The sequence below is a fragment of the Peromyscus leucopus genome, chromosome 15, assembly GCF_004664715.2.
Source record: "Peromyscus leucopus breed LL Stock chromosome 15, UCI_PerLeu_2.1, whole genome shotgun sequence".
Lineage (NCBI taxonomy): Eukaryota > Metazoa > Chordata > Mammalia > Rodentia > Cricetidae > Peromyscus > Peromyscus leucopus.
Genome location: NC_051076.1, coordinates 16,186,934 through 16,211,635, shown reverse-complemented (window position 1 = coordinate 16,211,635; position 24,702 = coordinate 16,186,934). Strand labels below are relative to the sequence as shown.

The following is a 24,702-nucleotide window of genomic DNA, read 5'->3' as shown; positions in this document are numbered from 1 at the left end:
TTATGGAGCCAATTTCAATGACCGAGGCCTAGGAAACAAGGAGCCAGGTTACTCCAGGCTCCATGTGTCTACGTGGAAGTGGTTTCGTGAAGCTTTATAGAAGTAGAGCAAAAAAGTCATAAATCAAGGCTTAAAAAGGAATTGGGTGCATCAGGGAGGCATTAGCAGCAAGATGGAGACTCTCTCCTATAGGTCTCAGATATATCTGATTGACAGTCTTAGAGTTTAGATTCATAGACTCTGATTTTTATCTATTAGTCACCAGATGTTGGTCTGACATAGAGGCAGACAAGGAATGGCTATTCAAGGGCCTAAACTTAGCCCAAGATATGGTGATTAAGCCCTGGGCCTGTAACACTATCTTTCCACCTCTGCACTTCTACAGCCTCAGAAGACCCAGCTTCTTTCTAGGAATTCTTGTTTAGAGTTAGGCAGTGGACATTGTAGAGATACTGTTAGGCATATTTTTTGTAGTCTTGGTGGGGGGTATCCCACCCCACACTTTTCCCCCAGGGTGTTCTTGAGTAGGGGCAGCAGGAAATACTAGATAGAAGTATAGAGGGGAGAGAAACAGATAGAAAATACAGAATAGCCTCGGGAGGGCCAGGATCCTAACCCATCAGGCCCTGTCCGTTGCTCCCCTAGGGGATTTAAAGGAAGGCCAAGGGGTGGAGCAAAAGACCTCCCCCCAGCACAGTCCAGTGCAGACCATCTCAGACACCTGGCACTCAGGCCTGTGGTCCAATCATCCTTTTTATGCAGAAAGCCACTAGAAAACCTAAATGGGCTCCAACAATCTTGTCTGGATTTTTATGGCATAATTAGGAGCATGCTGTAAGCAATTCTGTATTCTGTTGCTTGCCATTGTTAAAGATTCAACGGCTATATAAAACTCATAATTTATCAAACATCTTAACGTTTAACATGGACTGCTTTTCAGTTCTCTGTGTTGCTGCTGAAGTCATTCGAACAGCAAAGTAAAGGAGAAGGAGGCACTGGGCAGTGGGTCATGCTAAAGAGGAGAGTGTCAGCTTTGCTCTGCTGTAATAGGTGGCGAAGCCTTGGCTGGAGGTGGTGTCATGTGACTGGAGTCCCAGCTGACAAAAGGAACGGACAGAAGGAAACCAGGAGAATGTGGGCTCAGGTCAGAGGAAGCAGTAATGGAATTAAAGGCAGCAGAGTGGTTGGGGGTGGGCTGGAAGGCTGGAAGGTGTTCCTGCAAGTTGGCATGAGGGGGTAACGTCCTTAGCCTTGTTAGAACACTGATAGGCTGTTAATTAACTAGATGATACCAGGTAGATGTGATTTGGGCAAAAAGAAGTGGATGTAGGAGGGACAGCTTAGAACACTGGCCCTAGGGGAAGGACAGGCCAGGGGAGGGCAGGTGTGTGAGTAGGATGTGTCACCGAGGAGCTGTGAGAAGAAAAACTGAAGAGATGTGTGCCCAGCCCACAGAAGGGACAAGATAGGTGTGGGCTTGCAATCAGGACAGAGGTTTAGGGGAGTGGTGGTGAGATGTTGGTTAGGACAGTTCCTATGGGATCAACAAGCTTGGGAGTTTATTTCCTCCCTGTAACATAGGCATTGCCCAGTTTTTGATTTTAGACTGACATTTTATGTGTTTGGTTGTTTTGCCTGCTTATGTGCTAGTGCGCTACATGCCTGTGGAGGTCAAGAGAGGGCATCAGAGGCCCTGGAACTGGAGTTACAGGAAGGAGGTTGTGAGCTGCCATGGGGTTCTGGGAACTGAACCTAGTCTCTCCTTGCCCCCCACCTCCACCCCTTTGCAATAAAGAGCACAGTTGGCAACAGGGTCAGCCCTTGAGATTAAATTGCAGCAGGAGGGCTTGGCTATGTGGTTGGTGCCAGCCAGTGATGTGTAAAATAGCCCCCGCCATTTGGGAGTGGCCAGCTCTCCTGCCCCATTCTGCACCTAACCTGAGACCCTCCTCCTCTCTCAGCTTATTAAGGCAGGACCCCTGCCCTCACTCCCACCCCCTCCCAGCTGGGTCTCTCAGCCTCCTGTTTCAAACATTGGATCACCTTCCTCAACCCTACCCCATCTTCAGTCCTTCATCTACACTACCTTGTCGCCAGTAGTTCTGAGACAATCCACTCCTCTCTATCCTGAAACCCCCAGTCCTGAACAGAGGAAGCTCATACCAGTGACCCTAGCAACAGATGACCTGATGGAAAATGCTACCTACTCTTTCATGGAAAGAGGTCTTTCTTTGCTGTTGTTGTTTTCCCCTAGGGGCAGGGGATATATAACAGGGCTTCATATAGTCCAGACAGACCTGCAACTATGGCCTTGAACTCCTGATCCTCCTGCCTCCACACCCACAGGCAGACTCCAGGTTGGCTCATAAGGAGTACATTATGTGCATGCCTTGGCAACTGGTCTGAGCCACCTTCCTCAATCCTATGGGCTTGTCCTACTACAGTAATTTTTCCCATTTTATTATTCCTCAAGGTCACCAGTGACAGTCATAACCCTAGATTTATGAATTAATATGGGGTTTTTTCAGCTTTCTTGCTGGCCTAAGTGATGGAGCCAGCAATGATAGAGACCAACAAACAGGTGAAATTAGGACTGCCCTTTCTGGTCAAATGCCCAGAACTTCTGAACTAGAGTTTTAAAACATCATATAGCTCCATAGTTTAATTATAGGTAAGACGTCTTCTCAATGGATGAGTTTTCAGAGCAGCAGACCTGTCTAAGTAGAACCCAGCTGTAACACTGTGTGCTCATAAACCCTCCCATGGGGGCCACACTCTGGGAACAAAAACAAGGTGTGATGTGACTGCATTGGCAACTCTTTATTAACAGTACATTTGGAAGGAGATAAGGCAAGATGCTTACAATGTTGCTAGTATATCCCCCAGATCAAGAAGCCAGCCTGTTTGTTTTAAGAAGACCTTCTGAGCTCTGTCCTCCCCAGCTCTAGGCACAATCCCTGGGGTTAGTGAAGTGCAGAAACATTTGAGGCATCCAGCAGCTTGCTTGCCCTTTATCACGATCTTCTTGCAAACTGGACACCTGGCTCTGATGTATTGCTACAGTTGCTTAGGGTAGGATGCTGTCACCACTCACTATTTGTAAGACTTAAATGTGTAAGGCCAACTATGGTCAAGGACTTGAGTTTAAGAAGGACTTTACTGTTCATGACAGTGTATAAAAACCATCTTTTGTTAGAACCAAATAATGGAACCATGATTTTGTTTTTTCTGATTTCATTTTTGAGACAGCGTCTTGCTAGGTAGCCCTGGTTGACCTCTATCTCGGACTCCTGTTTGCAGGGGTGTGCCACCACTCCTGGCTCCTGGATTCTTTAGATGTCTCCATCAAACTACTTCAGGATGCATTGTTATATTTACCAGTTTGCTCAGGGCAAGTGTCAGTCCCTGGGCTGCTGTGGCAGATGCCACCACTGCATTTTAAAACTTAAAAAATTTTCTTTAAATATTCCCATCAAGGCCTTGTGGCCTCTGAGATTGATTTGCTGTTTGCCCAGCTGTTTAATGCCTGTCTCTCTGCATTCCTTCCTGATTTAATATTGCTGTGAACAGGAAAAGGTGTAGAAGTAAAAAGTATATACTATTTACAGACATGGAGCTTTCTTCGAGCTTATCAAGGGTTATGCAATTCATTTGCATTTGGTTTATCGATATGCAAATCTTTTACTCTGATATGTGACAATTCATCTATCTCAGACGGTTATATTCTTCAGGTTAATCATCCATTTAAGTAAATGCTCCCATAAGTTCGAGGTCCAGAGACAAAGTGTTTTGAAGTTCAGGCATCAGCTGTTTCCTTCCGCTAGAAGTCTTCAGGCATGTCACTTCAGAGTACGGAAAAACTCAGCCACTGTGTGAAGAAAAGAACCAGTTATTCAGGGACCATCGTTAAAATGAAAGGCTCTATAGGTGGCTTTGGGTCATGCTGGAAGATGGTTGAACCTGAAAGCTTACCGAGGACTAAGATGTCAGTGCCCTAGCAGGTAGTTCATTCTACCTAACTTCTGGAGACGAGTTCAGCAGTTTGATGATTAAACTGGTGGTTGCATTAGTACTGAATGCAAATAACATATGAACCAGTATTTTCACACTTTTGTCTCAACATATCACAGCAGAGGTTTGTTTGGGGGCTGGTATGGTGGTGTGTACCTTAAGTTCCAGTACTAGGGAGTCAGAGGCAGGAAGATTGCTGTGAATTTGAGGCTAGCCTGGTCTACATAGAGAATTTCAGTCCAGCCAGGAATTTTTTGAGATCCTGTCTCAAAAAAATTTTTAAAAAGTTTTGAGTTGTGGACATTCAGAAACCACTGGCTTCAGCTTTGGTTCTAAATTGTAGCGACAGGAACTCTCAGACCCTAGATCGGTGTGGAATACACCAAGTCATTTGTGGAAGCCCTCCAGGGTGATGTAACCCACAACTGAAGTTGAAAATCATGAAAACCACAGCATAATTAAGGGGAGACTTTCTAGACAGGGCTAATCCTTGGCAATGCCTCCTAGGGGATCTTTAGGAACCTGTGGAGGGTAAGCTAAATGAAGGGTGAATAGAAGGTATTCCTTAGGAAGCAGGAAGGGACTGGTCAGAGTGTGAGCAGGGAGTGGGGTTGGGGAGCCAGCAGGAATGAGAAATAGTCTAGTTTCTAGAACCTAGCATTGCATGTTTGATGTTCCAGTTGTATTGATTTTCCTTTAAATTGTAGGCTCAGGCTAAGGGTGTTTCCTAGGTGATATAAATCTAATCTAATATATATATATATATATAAATGAGAGAGAGAGAGCTTTAAGCAACTGGTCATTTGTAGCTAGCTAAAAAGTTTCCACTTGGATACATGTACTTTACAATGCACTACAGAGCAGTGAACAGCTGTTTGAGTGTTGGTTTAAAGCAGAGTTCAAAATTCAAGGAGAAAAAAAAGTTGTTAGAACCTCAGCCCTGTCTTCCTGCCATTCTGTTCCTCCGTGTGACATGGGGAAGTATCGATGATGGTCATTCCCACCCAGTACTGCATCCTTCCATGGCCTTCTGGACTCATGTGGTCCTGGATTCTCTGCTGCTTTTTTTTTTCTGCCATGCTGGGACTCAAACCCAGGGCCTTGTGAACACTCAGCAGGCTCTCTACTCTCCCAGTTGCTTCTGTGAGTGTGAGCCTTCTGTTAGCAGGATGACAAGAGGATGCCTATGCTTTGTATTTGGTGAAGATGCCTGACACGTTGACTTAGATCAGTGCTTCTCCACCTTCCTAATGCTGCAACACTTTAATACAGTCCCCCATGTTGTGGGGACCCCCAGCCATAAACCTTCCTACTTTATAACTGTAATTTTGCTACTGTTATGAATCATAATGTAAATATCTGTGTTTTCTGATGGTTTTAAGAGACCCCTGTGAAAGGGTCAGTTGATCCCAAAAGAGGTTGTGATCTACACAGATTGAGAACAGCAGACTTAGATTGATCTCAGATCTAGACATGACATACGATAAATGTATGTATTGTTGTTAGTTTCATGTTAAAGAGGAGAGATAATAGAAGTATTTGTCTCAAAAAGTACTTTGAGTAGATATTATGTCCTAAAATGGTAGGTCTTTCCAGAACCCAACCTAAATTTCACCCAAAGGGTTTCATTCTACAAGCACATTCTCTCAAGTGCTGATCAGTTCTTTCCTCGGCCATCTGGTATACCCAGTCATCTTAGTTTAACGTGGTGCTCATGTTCCCGTAAAAGCTCATGGGATGAGAGAGCCAGGTGTGTTTTCCTGGGCAGGAGAATCAGCAAGTAGTTCAGAAATAGAAAAATCAAAGTGCATCATGGGACTTTACAACCATTTACAGGCTAATCCCCAACAGACCAGGAACAAAACAAACAAACAAAAAAAATTAAAACAACAAAAAACTCAGAAGCAAAATTTCCAAAAGAATGTCACCCTAGGAACAGCCTGTTCAGATCACCCCGAAAACAGCCTGTCTGACCTATCTTCCACCAGCTTTCCCAGGAGCCAGGAGCTGCTGACTTACAGAAATAAGGTTGAGTTCTATCGTCCCAGTGTTCTCAGGATCCAACTGCTTGAATATCTCTGTGGAGGGAGGACAGGGGGTGTGAACAATGAGGGCGTGGAAAGGCAGATTGCAGCGTTGTCCAATTTGGCAGCTGATTTTTGTTGGACGACACAGGTTACTACTCCTTCCCACTTCCCCAGTTTAACAAAAGGGAAATTCACCCCCGACTCATAGACACATCCAGTGACTTTACTCCTGGGGAAAGACAAATAGGCCTTAACCCTGAGTGATGGGAATGGGAAGAGCCACGTACTGAATAGTGTTTCCAGACGAACCAAACACCGAACAAAATTGTTAAAATCGATGGTGAGTTCGTCGTCTGCAAACCGGGCGACGATGACTTGGTGGAGTTGACAGGGCAGCTTGAAACCTGGAGGTGAGTGAACAAACAGCCGTTGCCTGGGTACCAGAATCCCACTGCTTCAGCACTGCCGAGTGCCACACCCACCATCTAGTTCTGCTCACAGGCTGTGGAACCAATGGGACACACACACACACACACACACACTCTCTCTCTCTCTCCCCCTTCCTTCATTTTTTTATATTTTATTTATTTATTATGTGCATGTACCTGCTTTTCTATATGTGCACTACCTGTATGCAGTGTCTGCAGAGGCCAGAAGAGGGTGTTGGATCCCCTAGAACTGGAGTTACAGGTGGTTGTGAGCTGCCCAGATGGTGTTGGGAACCAAAGTCACAACTCTGTGAGAGCAGCAAATACTGCCAGGCACTGAGCCACCTTCCCGGCTCCCCAAACCGTGTGGCATGTCAAATTACACCCACAGCTGCGTTTGTCCACGGGCTGCGTGGCTGGTTGAACTTTGCAGTGGATCCCTTTCTTTCCCTTCTGAACCGTTCCATCACCCTGTCTGTTTCCTCACTAACAAATAAAGCTTTGCTCTGTTCTTTTGCAATGGTCATGCTACTCTGAGTTGATAACCATGATCATCAACATGTAACAACAGCCATGTAAGCTAGCTGTCAATCATCCAGGAGATTAGTTTCTTCCTAGACTTAGGTGGCAGACTGATGGTGGCAGACTAATTGATACTAACTCTTTCTTGTGAACAGAAAAGGAACTTGAACAGGCCCCTCGCCGTCTGGGCATGCTGACTGCACTTCCCAGCTTCCCTTGCAGCTGTTGGAGACCTTGTAAGTTCTGGCTAATAGTGTGTGTGAGCAGAAGTCATGGGTGTGTCCTCAAAGGCAAGGAGCCCTTTGTGTGTGGACCTGCTGGCAGCGTGTGACGGCGGTGACCTGCTGTCCTAGATCCTAAGCACTAGAGAGGAGGAAGCTGGGTACTAACGGTAAGAGGCCCCATCCCAGCCTTGGCTGCTTGAGGGAAAAGTGCGGCATTGTTTGGAGTCTTGTCTGGAGTCAGATCTGTCCTCAAGCACAGAGCTTTCCTCTCTGTTGGTCTTTGCTAGGTTTCCACCCCAGCTGCTAATGTCTCTTCTGCTGGGGCTCTCCTGAAAATTGAGCTGCGACAGATTCTACCAAGTCAGCTCTGCAGGGGAAAGAGTGTGAGGAGCATGGGGAGGGACGGACACACACACACACACACACACACACACACACACACACACGCACGCACGCACGCACGCACGCACGCACACTCAGAGCTGACTTTGCCTTCTTGCTCTGCCAGGCTGTTCCAGACAAAACTTGGATTCAGGAGGACACTGAGGACAAAGCTTCCGGGATGACATTTAATTTGAGCAGGTCCGTCTTTTCCAGTGACGTGAGTGAGTGAGTGAGTGAGTGAGTGAGTGAGTGAGTGAGATGTATTGGTGTGCTGTTTTTGACCAGACCACCCGTTTGTGCCGCAGCTTGTGCCACCAACCCAGTTTTGGTTCGTCTAACTTCTTTGTGGTGCTGGGGATAGGACCCAGGGTTTCGTGCATGCTAGGCAAGAGCTCTACCTCTGAGCTGCATCCTCAGACCCACCCACAAAGCTTTATATCATATGGTATAGAACAAGGCTCAACAGAAAACAGGCGAGGAGGTGTGGGTACGAAGTGTTACCTGCTTCTTCCAGGGCTTTCCGCATCTCGTAGGAATTCATGGTTCCGGACCTGTCAACGTCGATTTCCCGGTAAATTTTCTGGAACACGGAAAATACTTATTAGAACCACGACCCCAAACAAAACAGGTGTCAGGTGCCTGCGAGGCACATGATGAGTGGCGTGAAGTGTTTCCATCTCCATGCCTCTAGTTTGGCCTTACCCGAACTTTCAATATTTAGTAGGGCAGTGGGTCTCAACTTTCCTAATGTTGTGACCCTTTAATAGAGTTCCTTATGTTGTGGTGACCCCTGACCATAAAATTATTTTCTTTGCTACTTCATAACTGTAATTTTGCTACCGTTATGAAACTGTAAGTATCTGATTCGCTACCTCTGTGAAAGGGTCATTTAAACCCCAAAGGGGTCATGACCCATAGGTTGAGAACTGCCGTCTAGTGCTCTTGCCTTTTTCTATGAGCTGACTTCTTAATGTGCCAATCAAATCACCTAACCCGTCAGCACAGGCCTATGCTATGTTTTACATATGAACTGCCACAAACCCAAACTACAAGGCACGATGCAGCCTTTCCAGGAGACTCTTGACCGTGGCCTCGTTTCTGGTCACTAATCAGGCAAAGGAAAGTTTAAGACAGCTTTATTTGCAAGTCCTTGCTTGGTTTGTGTGCTTGGCATATCCGGGTCTTTACTCTGTGGTGGTATTGTGTTCCCCAAAATATTGTGTACCCTAATAACCTTATCTGGGGTCAGAGAACAGAAAAGCCACTAGATACTTAGGATAGGCAGTGGTAGCACATGCTTTTAATCCTAGCCTTCCAGAGGCCGAAATCCATGTGTTCAAGGATACAGCCAAGCATGGTGACTCACGCCTTTAATCCCAGAAAGCAAGTCTTTAATCCCAGGGAGTGGTGGTAGAAAGCAGAAAGGTATATAAGGCATGAGGACCAGAAACTAGAAGCTTTTGGCTGGTTAAGCATTTAGGTTTTGAGCAGCACAGTTCAGCTGAGAGCCATTCGGATATAAGGACACAGAGGCTTCCAGTCTGAGGAAACAAGACCAGCTGAGAAGTTGGCCAGGCGAGATTAGCTGTGGCTTGTTCTGTCTCTTTGATCTTCCAGTGTTCACCCCAATACTTGGCCTCAGGTTTGATTTTATTAATAAGAACTGTTAAGATTCCTGCTACACTACTCCTTCTGAGTTCCACTAGAGATAAAGTCCAATTCCCTTGGGAATGTTCCCCCACCCTCCAGAGGAGTCGCATCTTAAGGTGTATGTCTAGAACATCCCCCAACACGGATCTGCCCACCCCAGGGTCCCCAGGCCCCTACTTGGTATTTCTGAATCTTCGTCCAGAGGATGTAGAACTCCTTCAGCCCCAGCTTGCCGCTCCCATCTTCCTGCCCTCGGTCAAGGAAAGCTCCTGGAGCATGTCGTCCCTGGGGACAGTGGCGTCGGCTTGGCTCACCCACACATGCACAGGGAGGTTTTGCAGGAGGGTTTGCCCTCTGCTTCTCATACTCCCGAGTTTCCTCAAAAGGGCAGCAGGAAGGGTGTGATGGAGCCCTGCTGTCTGCTGACTGGGGTGCTGTGGGGACCCCAGATCTCGCTGACAGTTTGCTATGAGGTGACAGACAGATGACTGGGCCCTTGAGAACTATTTGGGTATTTTTAAGGCATCTTGGGAAGGGAGCGGTTGTGTCACAGGTATATGCCGTGTGGCCGGTAGATAGAGTGTCACAGAAGCTTGCGCTGTTCTGTTACTGACCATCAGAAATGGAGAGGAAGCATGATTATTCTACTTCCGGGACAGGTGGGTGGCCCAGGGGGAGCTAGGCCGAAGAGAAAGAATGGGCCATGTAGGTGGGTCCTCAGCTTCAGGTCTAGAAAACTTTTTTTTTTTTTTTTTTCGAGACAGGGTTTCTCTTGTGTAGCCTTGCGCCTTTCCTGGAGCTCGCTCTGTAGCCCAGGCTGGCCTCGAACTCACAGAGATCCGCCTGCCCCTGCCTCCCAAGTGCTGGGATTAAAGGCGTGCACAATTGCTGCCCAGCTTTTTTTTTTTTTTTTTTTTTTTTTTTTTGAGATAGTCTTACTGTATAGTCCCGGCTGGTCTCAAACTGGAAATCCTTCTGCCTCAGCCCCACCGTGTGCTAGAATTAACAGAAGTATACCACCACACATGGTTTGAGAAGGGAATCTTGCCACAGACACGGATTCGTAGCAGACATACTACTGGGGAAGCTATGCTTTGGAAAAGTAGGAGAACGCTGTCATCAAGAGGCTGCCAGGGCTGCTCTGGGCAGAGATGTGGTCAGGGTTTCTAGCCCTGGACCTGACAGGCTGGCTGTCCTCACTCCAAACCTATGAAGGCAGGCGAGGAGTGGATTCACTTCCTTTATCCGAGGAAGCTAGCCTCTGCTCTGGGCACACTGAAGGATACATCTAGCATGTCCACCATGATTTTACAGGTCTCGATGCTGAAGCCATCTGACTTGATGTCTTGGCCTACAAGACAAAGTAAGAAGGTGAGCAAAGCCTCTCAGACCAGCACTGTCTGACAAAACTTTGTACAAAGACAGACATGTCCTTCCTCTGCGCCGGCCACTATGACAGCCCCGTGGATTACTCTAGTCACGTGTGGGTAACTGGTTGTCAAGTTGGAGCAGCACAGAGGATCTCACACAGGCTTGATTTCTCTGTAGACTACCATGGACAGACAGGGCTTTAGTATTAAAACAAACAAGTAAGACAGTAAAAAAATGACTGGGCTTTTTTTTTTGGATAGAACCTTGCTTTCAAGCTCAGACAGGCTTCAGATCCACACTTCTGCCTCATGAATGTCGGGATTATGGGCATGTGCCACACCTGGTCATGGCTGAACCTTTAAATGCCGCCAGGGTGGAAAACTGCCTGTGGTCACCTGCAGCCAGAGAGCATGTGTATTTACTGTCGGCTCTGAGCGGAGAGGAAGGCAGCTTTTCCATCTGTCCATCTGCAGATAGTTATATCTGTGTCCCAGCTGATGGGGAAATCTGAAGAACCTTCTGCGCTTTACTAGTTGAGTCCTGTGCTCAGACTCTTGTCACACACCCCACGGACTTCATGAGGAGTAGTAACTCTGTGTGTGTGTGTGTGTGTGTGTGTGTGTGTGTGTGTGTGTGTGATGAGGATGATGGTAATGTGTGTGTATGATGGGTGTGTATGCGTGTGTGTGAGTATGGATGGGCGCATACCATGGCACGTGTGGAGTCATAGGACAGACAGCCTCGGGTGTCGGTCCTCACCTTTCATGTTGTTTGAGACAGGGTTACTGTTGTTAGCCCCTATGTATGCTAGATTGGCCCACACACTTCTGGGAACTCTTGTCTCCATCTCCCAACTCACCATAGGACTGCAGGTGCATGCTCCTGTGCCTGGCGTTACATGGCTTCTGGGGACTCAAACTCAGGTCCTTATGCCAGGGTGGCAAGCACATCATCCCTGTAGCCATCTCACCAGGCCACAAGGAACAACCCTTTTGGTGATGTCTTTGTAGACTATTTGGGCTTAGCCTGTCTTAAACTTTCTCTACTAGACACCAACCCATTCCCCAGGATGGGCATGAGGCTGTGTGGGGACACTCGGACAGAAAGCTGGAGTCACCAGGCAGGCAGGGGAAGGGCCTGAGTTCAGAAGTACATACACCACACGTCTTTTCCCTCAACTAGGAATGGGCTGGACCACGCGTGGCTTAGCTCCTCCCGTACTCCAGTTGTGTGGGACAAAGAGACTTTGTCCTCTGAATGCACTACAGCCAACATCTGAAGAGCCCTGTGACCACCCTTGTGCCTGAGAGCCACAAAGGTACACACTGTCCCCTTGTCCTGGAAGAGGGAGAGTGTGGCTGGGCGCAGCCCTGGGGAAGCCCTGCATTGGCCAGCCTGGGTGCTGGCTCCTCGCCCTGATGGCTGAGTGCTCTGGGAATCACAGATGCTCTCCTGTGACTGTTTGTTCAGGAGCCACGGCAGTGACCCATTGCTTCCAAATCTGTGAGGGACACACACCAGGTGTGGACTAATCTACAGACTTTGGACTCTTCTTCGCTTTAAAACAAGGATTTACTTTTATCCTGAAGGGTCGAGTGAGAGGTCATCTGGGCTGGTGTCAGATGGGCCGTCCATGATGACAGACAGCAGATGTCTGGGATGTCACACGTGACTTCAGGCATTGCACACTAACCACCATCTTATCAGGAGCAGCGCGATTTGTAATGATTTGCAGGGAAAAGCGTATTTTCCTCCTTCTCTGGCGGTGAACAGCAGTGGGGGAAGTGAGCACGTGGACAATTTTTATTTAAGAAACAGCTGGATGAGCTGGCATGGTGAACTACATCTGTAATCCCAATGCTGCAATCCAACACTCAGGAGTCCAAGGCACGGGGACTGCTGTGAGATCAGCCTGGGCTACATATGGAGTCCAAGGAGGTCATGCTAAGCTACAGAATGAAACCCTATCTCAAAGCAAAAAGAAAAAAAAAAGCCATCGAGATGGCCCAACAGGTAAAGGTGCTTGTCACCAAGCCTGATGACCTAAGTTCGATACCTAGAACCTACACAATGGAAGGAGAGAACAGGCTCATGTAAGTTGTCCTCTGACCCATACATGTGCACCGTGGCCTACATGCGTATACACGCACACATGCACATACATATACATACATGTGCTATACTTTTTAAAAGCAAAAAAAAAGGGGGGGGCTAACAGTCACAAACTACAAAAAGGTTGATGGTAGCTCATTCTCCAGCCTCCACCTAGTCTTGTTTGTTCTTTATGGGAGCCTCCAGCCTGGGCCTGAGCAGACATTTCCAGAGTCCAGAAGTTATTGACTCAGCCCATTGGCTCAAGTGACTTGAAGCTCATTTAAATTCAAGGTTGGGAGTAGAGCCTCTGTGATCCGTCTCCTTCAGCCTGAGTGTAAGAAGGGTATTATCCTCCATCCTGGCCCATCAATGACCTCACCTCTTACATAGGCAGGGAACTCAGGAACTCAGGACTCTGATGCCCATCATCTACACTGACTTAGCCTTTTCTTACCAACTAGTCATTACGAGAATTTCCATTCACAGCGCACAGGCTCTGGACCAGGCAGATTTTACACAATGTTTAACTACCAAGAAGAGGGAGTCATATAGCATGTCCATTTTGCAAATCAGGGGTAAAAAGTCAGACAGGCGATCCATTTAACTTGGTTTACTTATTGAGCTTGTAAGCAGAAGAATTTGGATTTGATCTGTCATCGCTAGACCCAGGAACCTTTGCTCTATAGCATTAATTCATACACCCTCCTCTGTCCTGTTCTTCCCTGGTGCTGGGAGAGCAAAGACAAAACCTATGTAGGAGCAGGAAAGTGACGGTCCAGCGCAGCAGCTGACATGTGCTTGAAGGAAGGAGTCCCATGCCCCCTCATGTCCGCAGGGGTAAGAGTATGACGAGGGACTTGGCAAGGGGACACTTACGCCTGGCTAGAACTCTTCTCAAGATGGTCTGCAGCTCAAAGGCAGAGATCTCCGCATCCTGTGGGCATAGGACCAGACCATCGTTATGGGCTCCCTGTGGGAGCTGGGTGAACCACGGTGGACATCTTAGAGGGATCTTGTTTATATTGCTAATGCCCCGAGTGATGTTGGTTCTGCTGTCCCCAGCCTACCGGAAGTAGTGCCTTGGCTTGTGTTTAACAGACTGTTAGGATGTAGGGCACACACTAGGTCGAGTTAGTCACCCTCTCTGTATGGCGGGGAACACATTCGTGGGTGTTCCTCACCCTAATTCTCCCACACCATCCCACCTACCTGGCAGGCCTTCTCCATCCTCTACAGCTCAGATCCTGGGCTTCCTGAAACTGTTTAAGTTCGGCCATCTTTGAGATGGCTCAGCCCTTCTCCAGGGTCATTTGCCAGGGCTTCTCAGAAGTGGTCCAGCTACCTCTGCTCGCTTAGGTGTTATTTGTATAATTTGTGTAACCTGGACAAGGCCCAGGGTGTGCATGGAGGTGTGTGTGTGTGTGTGTGTGTGTGTGTGTGTGTGTGTGTGTGTGTGATTCAATTAGCAGAGAGAGTATGTTTCTCTGAGGCCTCTCCCCTTGGGAAATGGGGGGAGGAAAGCAGCTGGTGCCGCAAAGCATCTACCTAAGTCCTTTGATGAGTCTGTGGCTATGCAGGAGACGGGTGTCATGGTAACACTAGAGAGCTACACAATGGAGAAGGACACTTTGCTTCTGGGGTGGCTGGGCAGAAAGGGAGAAAAAGAAAAGTAATGCTTTGGTATAGTCTGCTTACATTCTGGAGGAACGGGACCCTTCCATCTCAGGTATGTTTACGGGGGTCAAGACCGGGAGTCTCATGTCTCAGTTGGCATGGGACAGAGGAAATAAAACAACCTCAGAGTGAGCCAAGAATCTGAAGGAAGAGCAGAGCCAGGGTTGACCTGAACAGAAGAGGCCCTGGGAGCCAGCAGAGGGCTTGAGAGGATGTGAGCAATCGGTGTGGAGCTAAGGGTCTGAGCGATGACCAAAATTCCTCTGCTTTTGCCTGGTTTGTTTTCTCCCCGCTTAAACTGAAGTCTCCTCCAGGAAAAGCACTTTTCCTTTACGTCAGCAGAATTGGGGTGACACCTACCTCCCCCGCCAGCTGAACGAACAGCTTTCTGAACCCATCGTCAATGTCCTCCTCGTTGGCTTCGATCTAGAAGGTGGAGCACAGAAACAGAAGCAGGATAAACTGAAGATGGACAGCAAGGTGCCCTTGCCCTCCCACGGCAGCCCCTCCTCCAACCCCCCAACTTCCAGAGTCTTCTGTCCCTCAGGCCAGAATTCTAGGGATACTGGGCTTACGATGCATGGCAGTGTGAAGAATTATATATTTTGTTTTGTTTGGAGACAAGGTCTCATATAACGCAGGCTGGCCCTAAACTCCTTATGTAGTTGGGGATGGCCTTGAACTCCTGATCCTTGTCTCAGCTCCCAAGTGTTGGGATGACAGGTATGTGTCACCACACTTATCTTTTAAGAATTTTTTTTCCTTCATGAGACAGGGTCTCATGCAGTCCAGGGTGGCTTTGAACTCACTACATAGCCAAGGATTCTTTGAACTCCTTATCCTCCGGCTTCTACCTCTTCAGGGCCGAGATTACAGATGTGCACCACCATGCCCAGCTAAAGTTTTGTTTTGTTTTGTTTCTTTTGGCTAAAGCCCATGAGGGGGGATGGAAACCACATGGCAGGGGAGGTTATGCTTTAACTTCCTGTAATTCCACGTATCTTTAATATTTAACTAAAATGACCTTGTGTGGTCTACCCCAGCAGGAACCAAGGGGAATGCTGTGGAACAGTGTAGTCAATGACAAACCCTTTGGTGTCCCACTGGGTACATAGGGCAAGCACCAGGCTTCAGCAACAATGATCCAATGAAAGAATCATTCTTAGAACTCTCAGAAACTTGGGAGTTCTGTTATCCTTTGAGTCCATTTTATAGATGGTAAAAGTGAGGTTGAGCAAGAGGCGTCACCAGAACCCAGCCTGCTCAATGCAGCATTGGTGTTTTGTCCTTCCCCACCGCCCTCACGCCCGCTGCACGTGGATGAACTGGGCTTTAATGAACAAGAGACTATCCATAGCCTCGCTTTCAAACCCTGCTCCCACAGTCCAAGCAGTGCCCAGGCCCCCGCCATGTTTTTGCTCTCCTGAATTCTGTGTCCATCAGAATGGCTAGAACTAGAGAGATAAGGAAGAAATACCTCTTCAATGTTGGCCTCTATTTCATCATCCACAGCTCTGCAAACAGAAGAAATTTTGTTATTAGAAGGCTGGGGAGGATGAACTGGAAACACTGCAGAAGTCACCCTATAAACTAGAACATCAGTGTTTAAAGCCAGCATGCTGTAGGAGAGAGGATCCCTGCACCTTGAGTTTCTGTGATAGCACAGCCCCTTGGCAGTAGAAGCTGAGACAGAGATACTCTGTTGGTGTGGGGGGTCTTTATCGAACGGCACAGTCTTCTTGTGTGGAGAGCAAGGGCTCTGTGGGCTCACTTCCAGCTGGACTTTGTTTTGTTCAAACGCCCTGCCACTGGGCTACACCCCCAGTCTCAGAGGACAACATTGAAGTTCCATCTAAAACACTCTTTGCCAAGGGAGGACTTTCATGGTGAGACTTGCCCACATGAACCTCTAACTCTTTGTCCCATGTTGAGTTGGAGCGAGCCATAGAGAATCTGCTGGCAAAGTTAGCTTGCTCTCACACAGTCCCTTACATAAGCTAGTCCCCTCCTTACGCCTAGGAGGGGCTTCACTGGGTGCCTGAAATCTTAAAACTAGGTTTCAGCTTCATAAGAGGTAAAGGGACTTCTAAGTGCTGCTCACTGGGATAGAAGGTTGGCTATGCTGGGTCAGGGCGACAGCTTTGAAGGACAGACAGCTCACCCTGGGGCGAGCAGAGGGGGCTGACACTTCCCTTGGACAGGCTTGTGGTTGGCAGGGGAGGATAGAGTTTGACCAAGAGCAGTGCCATCACAATGATATTCGGGCTTGTCCCCATCTTATCAGTGGTGACTAAGTTGGACACACTGAGCATCCCCCCACCAGCACCACCGCCACTGCGGCCGCCGCCTCCATGAGATGACCCAGTGGGCCCCTTCCCTGCAGCACGCTTCAACGAACAAGAGAGCCTGTCATGGCAGGGAGCCACAGTCACACTCCAGCGACATTCACTAGTTCACAGCTGTCGGGCACTGAAACTCTTTCTCTGGCATGTGTTGTTGGAAGCAAAGGTTTCCCGGTCTCTCCCACTCCCTCTTCCCTGTCACAGGGGGTAATGACTGGGGGCTGGCCTATGCCTACTCCATAGACCATATCTACGGGGCTTTGGGGTCTTTAGCACAGGTTGTCCCAACCATGGTCCTCCAGAACACCCTTGTTCCTGTCCTTCCCATCTTGTCCCTCATCCCCGCCATCAGTGCTGGGGTCCTCACAGCCTTTCAGCTTATACTGTCCAGGGTTGGTCCCGTCAGCTGGCGAAATGACTGACCCAGGGACAGATGTGTCAGAAGCTCCTGTGAGTCGAGGCCACAGGGATAATGGCAGGAACTTGTGATATCTGCCTAAAAGCTTCCGCCAGAGACTTCCCGACGAACACAGAAAGTCCTGGATGCACAGACTATCAACACTGTCAGTTACCCATGGCCGGGCAAAGCAGGGGTTAAGCAGAGTACAGGCTCATAGAGGGTGCACACAGGTCATTAGAATGACATTAACCATGGGGAATTCAGGGGTGAGCTGTGAAACTGGGCTGCAAGCTACACACTTCCCCTGCTACCCTGTTCCAACTGAACACATCCTGCATGGTTTTTCGCCTTTGCTTCCTGGAGGAGATCCCTTAGAGTGCTCCAGTTCACCTATCCTTACACCGACCTGTCCAGCAGGCCAGTATTACAGGAAAAGAAAAGAGAAGGACAGGCCGGGGCCGGGAACAAGGAGAGGTGGCAGAACCTACTGGTAGTCAGCCTTCTTCTCTGAGAAGACCCGGATGCAGAAATCGCCATCCTTGTGGGGCTCGAAGGTGGAGGGAACCACGACATACTCCCCCGGGGGCAGCTTGAAGCGGTTGAGTACCTCCCGGAGGTTGATGAAGGTGTCTGACCGCTCCCGGGCTCTGGTTGTGAGGAAGAAGTTCTTGCCCAGGTGGATGTTCGTCTGCCCTGTTAGCTGATGAGTCAACCAAGAAACCAGACAAAGGGATGATGGGGACAGAGCCTGGTTCGTTTTAGGTGAAAAGCAAAATGTACACCCCAAACAACACATGACTGGTAAGGAGCTCAGGTGTGACCAGGCGTGGCGGGAGCTCCCCTCCCCCATCCACCTTGATTTAGCTGACTCTCGGGATGCTAGAGGCCCCTCCCTCACAAAGGACCCAGGTCACTTCTCGGTTGTATTTCACACACTGATAAAAGGAAAGACGAGGTTGGGGGAGGAGAAAGGGGCCCAGCTGTCACTCAAGGCTGGGCCCAGGACTCCTAAGGTAGTATTCAATAAAACTCAACTGTCCATTGGTGAAATCAGGATGCCCATGGGTGAGTCAGGGCACCTGGTGTGGTCATTTAATACCTGACTTTTCGAGTCACCTGGCTGTTATGCATCTTATTACTGTGAACTGTGACCTTCTATAACTCAGTTCATGCCTGCAGTGCCCAGGGAGGTGATGGCTCACCATTTATCCCGGAAAAGAAACGAAATCTCAGAGAGAATATGTCATGTGTACGGGGTCACCTGGCCTGGGAGTTGGGTCCAGGACAGCGTGGCGTCGTCCATCCTCCCTGGCCCCTCCCTGCTTGTTCTCAGAGCCACACCGTCCAAGGACAGCAGGGCTGCCGCCATAGCCAAAACCTATGCAGCTTCTCCAGGGCCGCCGGGAAGCAAGAAGCACCAATGAACTCTCTAGATAGATGTCCTGAGCTTAGTCCAGTGGGATCCAGGACGGGAGCCACCCCCACAGGGCTCAGAGAGGACAAGGGGGTCACCCCTCGGCCACCAGCTCCTCCCAAGCCCCCGCTACTCCCTGAGTTCAGGCAGGCTAAGCCTCAATCAATCGTGTTGGCAGCTGGAGCCCTGGGGTTGGGGGCTGACACGTGCCGGACGTACCTCCTCTGGAACCTGAAAAATAAAGGAGACCTGATTCAGATTTGGGGGGTATGGACACACCAGCACGGTGACTGACACTTCACTGTGCGCTTTCATCTGCAGCCCCAGTGCGATGAACTAGGTCAACACGGCAATTGTTTTTCAAGCGACTTTAAGTACTTTGGCCACACTGGAAGAAAAAAAAATCTTCTTAGGGCTCAGTGATGTGGTGGGTGGGCCTGGAGACATGTGGTGACTTGTTTTAGGTCACCAGGTAGCTGTGTTCAAGCCCACACCCTCCTCTCACTCAGGGAAAGTAGGCTGGGTGCAGCTGGAGGAAGCAACAGGCCAGGCCAGCCCCATCCAGAATGAATGCATTTCCTCCACTAAGCCACTGACCTTAGTTTTCTCACATTTCAAATGGGACTGACAACTGCCAACATCCTGCCCAACTCTGAAAGCCCATGACTGGACTCCCAAGTGCGTGTGTGAGTGGGCACAGTTCACTTTGCCTTTCTGAGCGATTCGGCCCAGATCTGAGGTCCTCAGCTTCCATTTCAGAGACTGAGAGTCGGGGGACTGTGTACACTGCAGGACCGATGGGTTTCGTACCACTCCGTTTCTCAGGCCGGTGGGTGGGGCTCAGACAAGTAGCCAATCAGAAGCAGCCGCATTGCCAGTGATGAGCACAGCAGCTGAGCCTTCTCCCTGACACCTAGTCTGGGTTCCCAGTGTGCCAGGAGTGTGCTTGGAGTTGGTGGGCAGAAGTTCAGCTTGGTAATGTTTGCCATTTCCCAAAGCCGTGTTCAGGCTACCCAGGTGACCTTGCTAAACCCTGGGCTGAGGGAATGATGGGGCGGCTTGCAGAACCAGGAAGAGTCCAGCAGATTGCCAGATTGCACCCACTAAACAAAAAGGCACCTCTGCAGCTACCCTGAGGTCTTCCACACTGCACTCATCTGCCACCCAAGGCCATGTTCTGTGCAGCAGAGCCCCGACATGGAATCAGGTCTCCTGGCCCTAGCCCTGAGCTTGAAGAAGGGAGACGGCCATGGCAAGGCTGCCCTCTGGCACAGTTGAGCAGGCGTGGCTTTCCTTTGGCTTAGAATGAGAGAAGGCCCTGTGGACAGCGAGGGGTCTGTGAGAGCCGAGCTGCAGCCAGCAGACCCCAGGGGAGCATAATGACTCTTCTTTAGCCTGTCCTGGGCTCTCTCCCATCCAGGCCAAAGACTTGGCTGGGCTTTGACCATTTGGGCCCGTTGGCTCAACCCAGTCCTCACAATGCTTCTGGTGTGCTCTAGAATAGTCTGTTCTAGCTTAAGTCTTTTCTGTTCTTTGGAGTTTGCTGGGCTAACTGGGATTCCAGGACTAAGGGATGTGAAAAGGGACATGGCGGACTTTTCCAAGCACAGAACTCCTCGGAGGGTAGCTATGGGGGCCCAGGGGAGGGCCAGGAGGTCCTGGGAGACACACACAGCTGTGCAGGCCTTGTGTCAGCCAAGTCTGGCCCTGCTGGCGTCTTGACGTTGGCCTGGCCACCTTGTCTGTCCTCTGTCTTACTCCAAGTCCTGCCTCTGGGGTCTGTGCGGGTGAGACCGGGAGAAAGGAAGGGAAGGCGTGCCGCCCCATCCTCTGCCCATACCTCATAGATGCCAAAGCCAATGGTGTGCATGTCCTCGCCCATCTTCCTCTGCCGCCGCCGGTGCTTCTGGATGAGGCCCACCAGGAAGGTGCAGCCTCTCTCCCCATCCTCATCATCTTCGTCTTCTTCCTCCAGCTTGATTAGGTACTGAGGGTTCATCCAGAAGGTATCTGTGCAACAGGGACAGACCAGACCAGCCCTAAAGAAATGCCCAGAAGCTGGCAACTGGGGTGGGCGCTGGCCTTAGGGCTCAGGTGTTGGGACAAGGATGAGAAAAATGGAAATGGGGAAGTGGAGTAGAGGCCAGCCGAAGCCCCTGCCCAGCGGAGTGGCTGCTGAGAGAGATGGGCTATGGAGGCAGATCTGCACCTTTCATGAGGAAATGCCTTCCTCTGGTTCTCTCCTTCTGGAACAGGGGTTCATATAGCTCAACTTGCTATGTCTCTGAGGGTGACCTCGAACTTCTGATCCTTCTGACTCTACCTCCTCAGTGCAGGGATTGCTAGTACTAGAGGATGAACCCAGGGCTTCATGCATGCTGGGTAATGACTCTAGCATCTGAGTTATATCCTTACCCCGACTGTGAATTCTTCCCAAAGGTTTATTCCCTGCTAGTCAGAAAAATGGAAGGCTCTGAATCTCAGAAGGATGGGAATCAGGAATTTCCCCCTGGAGTTCTATTTTGCCCTTCCGGTTGGCTTGTCTTGGTGCTCCCTAAGGACACCCACACTGCGCCTGTCCTTTGCCTCTACCCTGTGGTGAATGCAGAGGCCAGGGATAGCCTGTGCACCACTTCAGCATCTCTGTCTCTTGCTCACTCTCATGGCGCCTCTAACACCCCCACTTCCAAGACCCATCTCAGGCAGGCACTGAGTCGCTCCTGTTTGAGGTAAGTACACCAAGTGCCTCCTGTCCCTCATGCCATCAGAAGCGTGGTCTGGCAGAGCTGACAGCCATGGCGTCACTGCTTCCGTAAATCTAGTTGTGTCCACACACACTCATTTACATACGAAGCTTCTAGGCTACCTCAGTGGCACTGAATAAGTACTGTGGAGGGAGAGCGTCCCACAAGGCCAAGAGCCTTCACTCGAAGGTCCTTGAGAGAGTGTCTCCTGACCCCCTCATCCAATAAGTACAGGCTGTTTTGGTGGGTGGCAGAGGGGCTTCCCAGTGGTGGCCTCCGGAACTGCCACTTGGTCATGGCATGCTGGGACTGGAGGGACTGGACAGCTAGTCACAGTCTATTTGTTCAGTGAGCAGAGCCTCAGTTTCCCCATCTGTAACAGAGTATGACCATGGCCTGCTACCAGACTAAGAGTGACTCCATAACCATACTGCCTGGGTTCAGAGCCCAGAAAGCTCCGTGGCCTTGGGCCGGCCACTTGTCCTTTGTTTCAGTCCCAGCATCTCCAAGATGGAATGGGAATAAGTCTATCAAGAAGAGCCATACACAGATGGAGCTCTTTGGGAGAGTTCCCGGACCCCATGTATGCCCCACCCTATGACTGGAGATGTCATCCTAACTAGACAGTTCCCAGGGGAGGAAGAGAGGAGCAAGCCTGAGCCATGGATACGACGGAACCAAGGGGGTCAACACGGCGGGGCAGAGGAGAGTCTCTCCCCATGTGAGCGGGGCTCAGGCGACATTTCCTCCTTCCCTCCCTCCCTCTCTCCCTCCCTCCCTCTCTCCCTCCCTCCCTCTCTCCCTCTCTCCTCTCTCCCTCTCTCTCTCCCTTCCTCCCTTCCTCCCTCCCCCCCTCCTTCCTTTCTGTCTGTCTGTATTTTTGAGATGGAATTCCTCTGTGTAGCCCTGGCTGTCCTGAACTCACTCTATAGACCAGGCTGGTCTCGAACTCAGAGATCTGCCCGATTCTGCCTCTCAGGTACTGGGATTCCCAGCCGAGCATTTATAAGTAATATTAAGCCTCCGAATCAATTATTTGGGAAGCGGCTGCTGGGTATTTGGGGGTTGCTGGTGGGACAGTAACTTCCGCTTACATGGACCACCACCTCCTGGCCGTCCACATTTTCTAAGTGAACTTGACACCCAAGAGGGTGGAAAGACCGCAACGAGGAGCTGGTGTGCCCCGTGGATGCAGCATGTGTGGGCTAGGGTAGGAGCTATGAACTGGGACTTAGCGCCACCCCCGTAAGCCGGATGAAGATCCTAGGCACCAGAGGAGCTGGAGCCGGAAGGGTTAATCACAGCCAATGAATGCAGGAAGCAGTGTGACTGAGAAAACAGAAAAAGATGCGAGACCAAGGCTGGCGCTGAAGAAAGAGCATGAAGGCCTGCGTGAGCGAGCGGCAGCCCACTCCCCCGGTGGGGCCTATCCGTCAGGGTGGGTTGCCATGGCTGCAGCCTCCCATGGCCACGACCCTTACTTGGGTAGTTCCTGCATCCCCCTGCCGTGGAGCCTCGCCTCCAGTTCCCGTCCATCTTGGTGAGTTTCCACTTCTTGTAGGAGTCACAGGTGAGGGTGTCAGGGGTCAGGTTGCAGATCTCCAGGCGGGAATAGTGCCTCAGGAAGTCACTGAAGGACATCCTGGCAAAGCAGAGACGGTGTGTCCCGAGTTACAGAAGACACGGAGCCAGCCTTGGCCCTCTACCTGCTCAGACGAGGTGCCGTGTGAGACCCAGGGGTGGGCACTAGAGCCACAGACTCAGGAGGCCCCCAAATCTAGTCCTGTAACTGCCACTTTCTAAGTAGGTGACTTTGAGCAAATAGATGAGCTCTATTTACATCCCAGAGCTCTCAGATGTGAAATGAAAGCCACTAATAAATACCAGCTGAGACGACATGTGTGCTCTCAGGGTAAACAGGGTAAACAGAAACCACTGTAAGGTGTTCTGTGCGGCGATGCTAACGGATTACTAAGGAACTGGTTTCTCTCTTTTAAAGACTTCTTCTATTTATAGTATGTGTGTATGCTTACATGAGTTTATGTGCACCATACATGCAGGAGCCTGAGGAGGCCAGATCCCCTGAAACTAGAGCTACACTCAGGTCTGCATGAGCAGAGGGTGCTTCTAACCACTGGGCCATCCCTTCACCTCGGAGTTGGTTTCTTGATGAGCCGGGATATCTCTTTAGATTAGTGGGAAGAACGGTCTCATCTCTCTCATTGTTTTCTCTTGGGGTCTGAACATTCCTGAAGGAATCCCTCTCAACCTTGGTGACATTGCTCAGAGTGTCAACCCCACTCTGAGACCAATTGAAGAGATTTAAAAGTTGTTCGGGATCGCATGGAGGATTTTTTTTTTTTCTTCTGATTTTGGAAACAAGTTCTTGCTAGATAGCCTACCTAGGCTAAGCAGCTCGGTCTCCAATTTGAGAGCCCCCTGCCTCAATTTCTAGATTACAGAAGTATAACACCCTGCTTAGGAACGGCAAAGCCAGGGCCCCAGGCCACATGCCCTCAGCACGCCGAACGCGTTTCTGGTGGATGCCCTGGTTGGCTGGGGTGGGGCTCTTCCCCGAGGCCTCCACTGTCTTACCAGAATTCTCCATCCTCCTGACGTTCCGTTAGCCTGGCCCTCACTTCCGGGTCCACCGTGTTCCAGCTGGGGCAGCTGGAAAGCAAAGCATCGGGAGAGGCCTTAGGAATGGGCTCTCCACAGTCGCCAGATGCTGAGGAGCGGAGCACACCCCCTCTCCCTACTGAGGGCCCAGGCCTCAGGAAGGAGGGGCTCATCCCCTGGACCAGACTCCACTGAGAAACACCAAGCATAACCTCTGGAGCACAGACCCCTGTACGGAGAGCAAAGGAGAGGCCATGCTCTCCTGGAAGATGGTGGACAGAGGAACAGAAAATGAGCAAGGCCCACCATCAAGGGATGAAGGAACACTGCCTGCTCCAGGTGAGATGCTCCTGGCAGCTCTTTTAGGGGCAACTGGAAATCCACCAAGGACCCCCCAGAGTCAACCTGGAAGGAAGCCTGCCCATAGGTGTTCCTCTGCTGCCTAGAACACGCCAGAAAAGGGGTGGAGGTGTGAACTGGGAAAGGGTGTGTGGGGGACCCAGAGGAGAGGCTCCATGGAGCATTTACCCCTGAGGGTTGAAGCCTAACAGCTACCCCAAGCTCCAGAGACCAACAGGCACCTCTCTGCTCCTGGCACAAAGTTCTTGTCCTTGAAACAGAAGTGCTATTAGGACGAGGGTGCCTTTCCTTAACTGTTTTTTTTTTTTCTGTTTTACATTTATTTATTTACTTTGTGTGTGTGAGCGTGTCTGTGTATCTGTGTGTCTGCGTGTCTGTTCTGTGTGTGTGCTCATAGCGTGTGTGTTTACATATGCCAGTGTGTGTGTGTATGTGTGT

General features: G+C 49.9%; 1 protein-coding gene across 1 annotated transcript in view; it reads right to left on the bottom strand.

The window, feature by feature from the left end:
* Positions 1-2,796: 2,796 nt before the first annotated feature.
* Positions 2,797-24,702, bottom strand: part of Capn2 (calpain 2) — a 56,508-nt gene continuing 34,602 nt past the window's right edge. Inside the window, exons 8-21 of the mRNA XM_028858994.2 lie at positions 23,881-23,955; positions 22,767-22,927; positions 20,382-20,551; positions 18,761-18,772; positions 17,616-17,827; positions 15,863-15,899; positions 14,746-14,811; positions 13,588-13,645; positions 10,533-10,597; positions 9,424-9,492; positions 8,098-8,176; positions 6,326-6,442; positions 6,031-6,089; positions 2,797-3,868 (exon numbers count right to left, since the gene is read on the bottom strand). Coding sequence (XP_028714827.1) covers positions 3,845-3,868; positions 6,031-6,089; positions 6,326-6,442; positions 8,098-8,176; positions 9,424-9,492; positions 10,533-10,597; positions 13,588-13,645; positions 14,746-14,811; positions 15,863-15,899; positions 17,616-17,827; positions 18,761-18,772; positions 20,382-20,551; positions 22,767-22,927; positions 23,881-23,955 — 1,204 coding nt within the window. The 3' untranslated portion in view covers positions 2,797-3,844. The remainder of the gene's footprint in view (positions 3,869-6,030; positions 6,090-6,325; positions 6,443-8,097; positions 8,177-9,423; positions 9,493-10,532; positions 10,598-13,587; positions 13,646-14,745; positions 14,812-15,862; positions 15,900-17,615; positions 17,828-18,760; positions 18,773-20,381; positions 20,552-22,766; positions 22,928-23,880; positions 23,956-24,702) is intronic.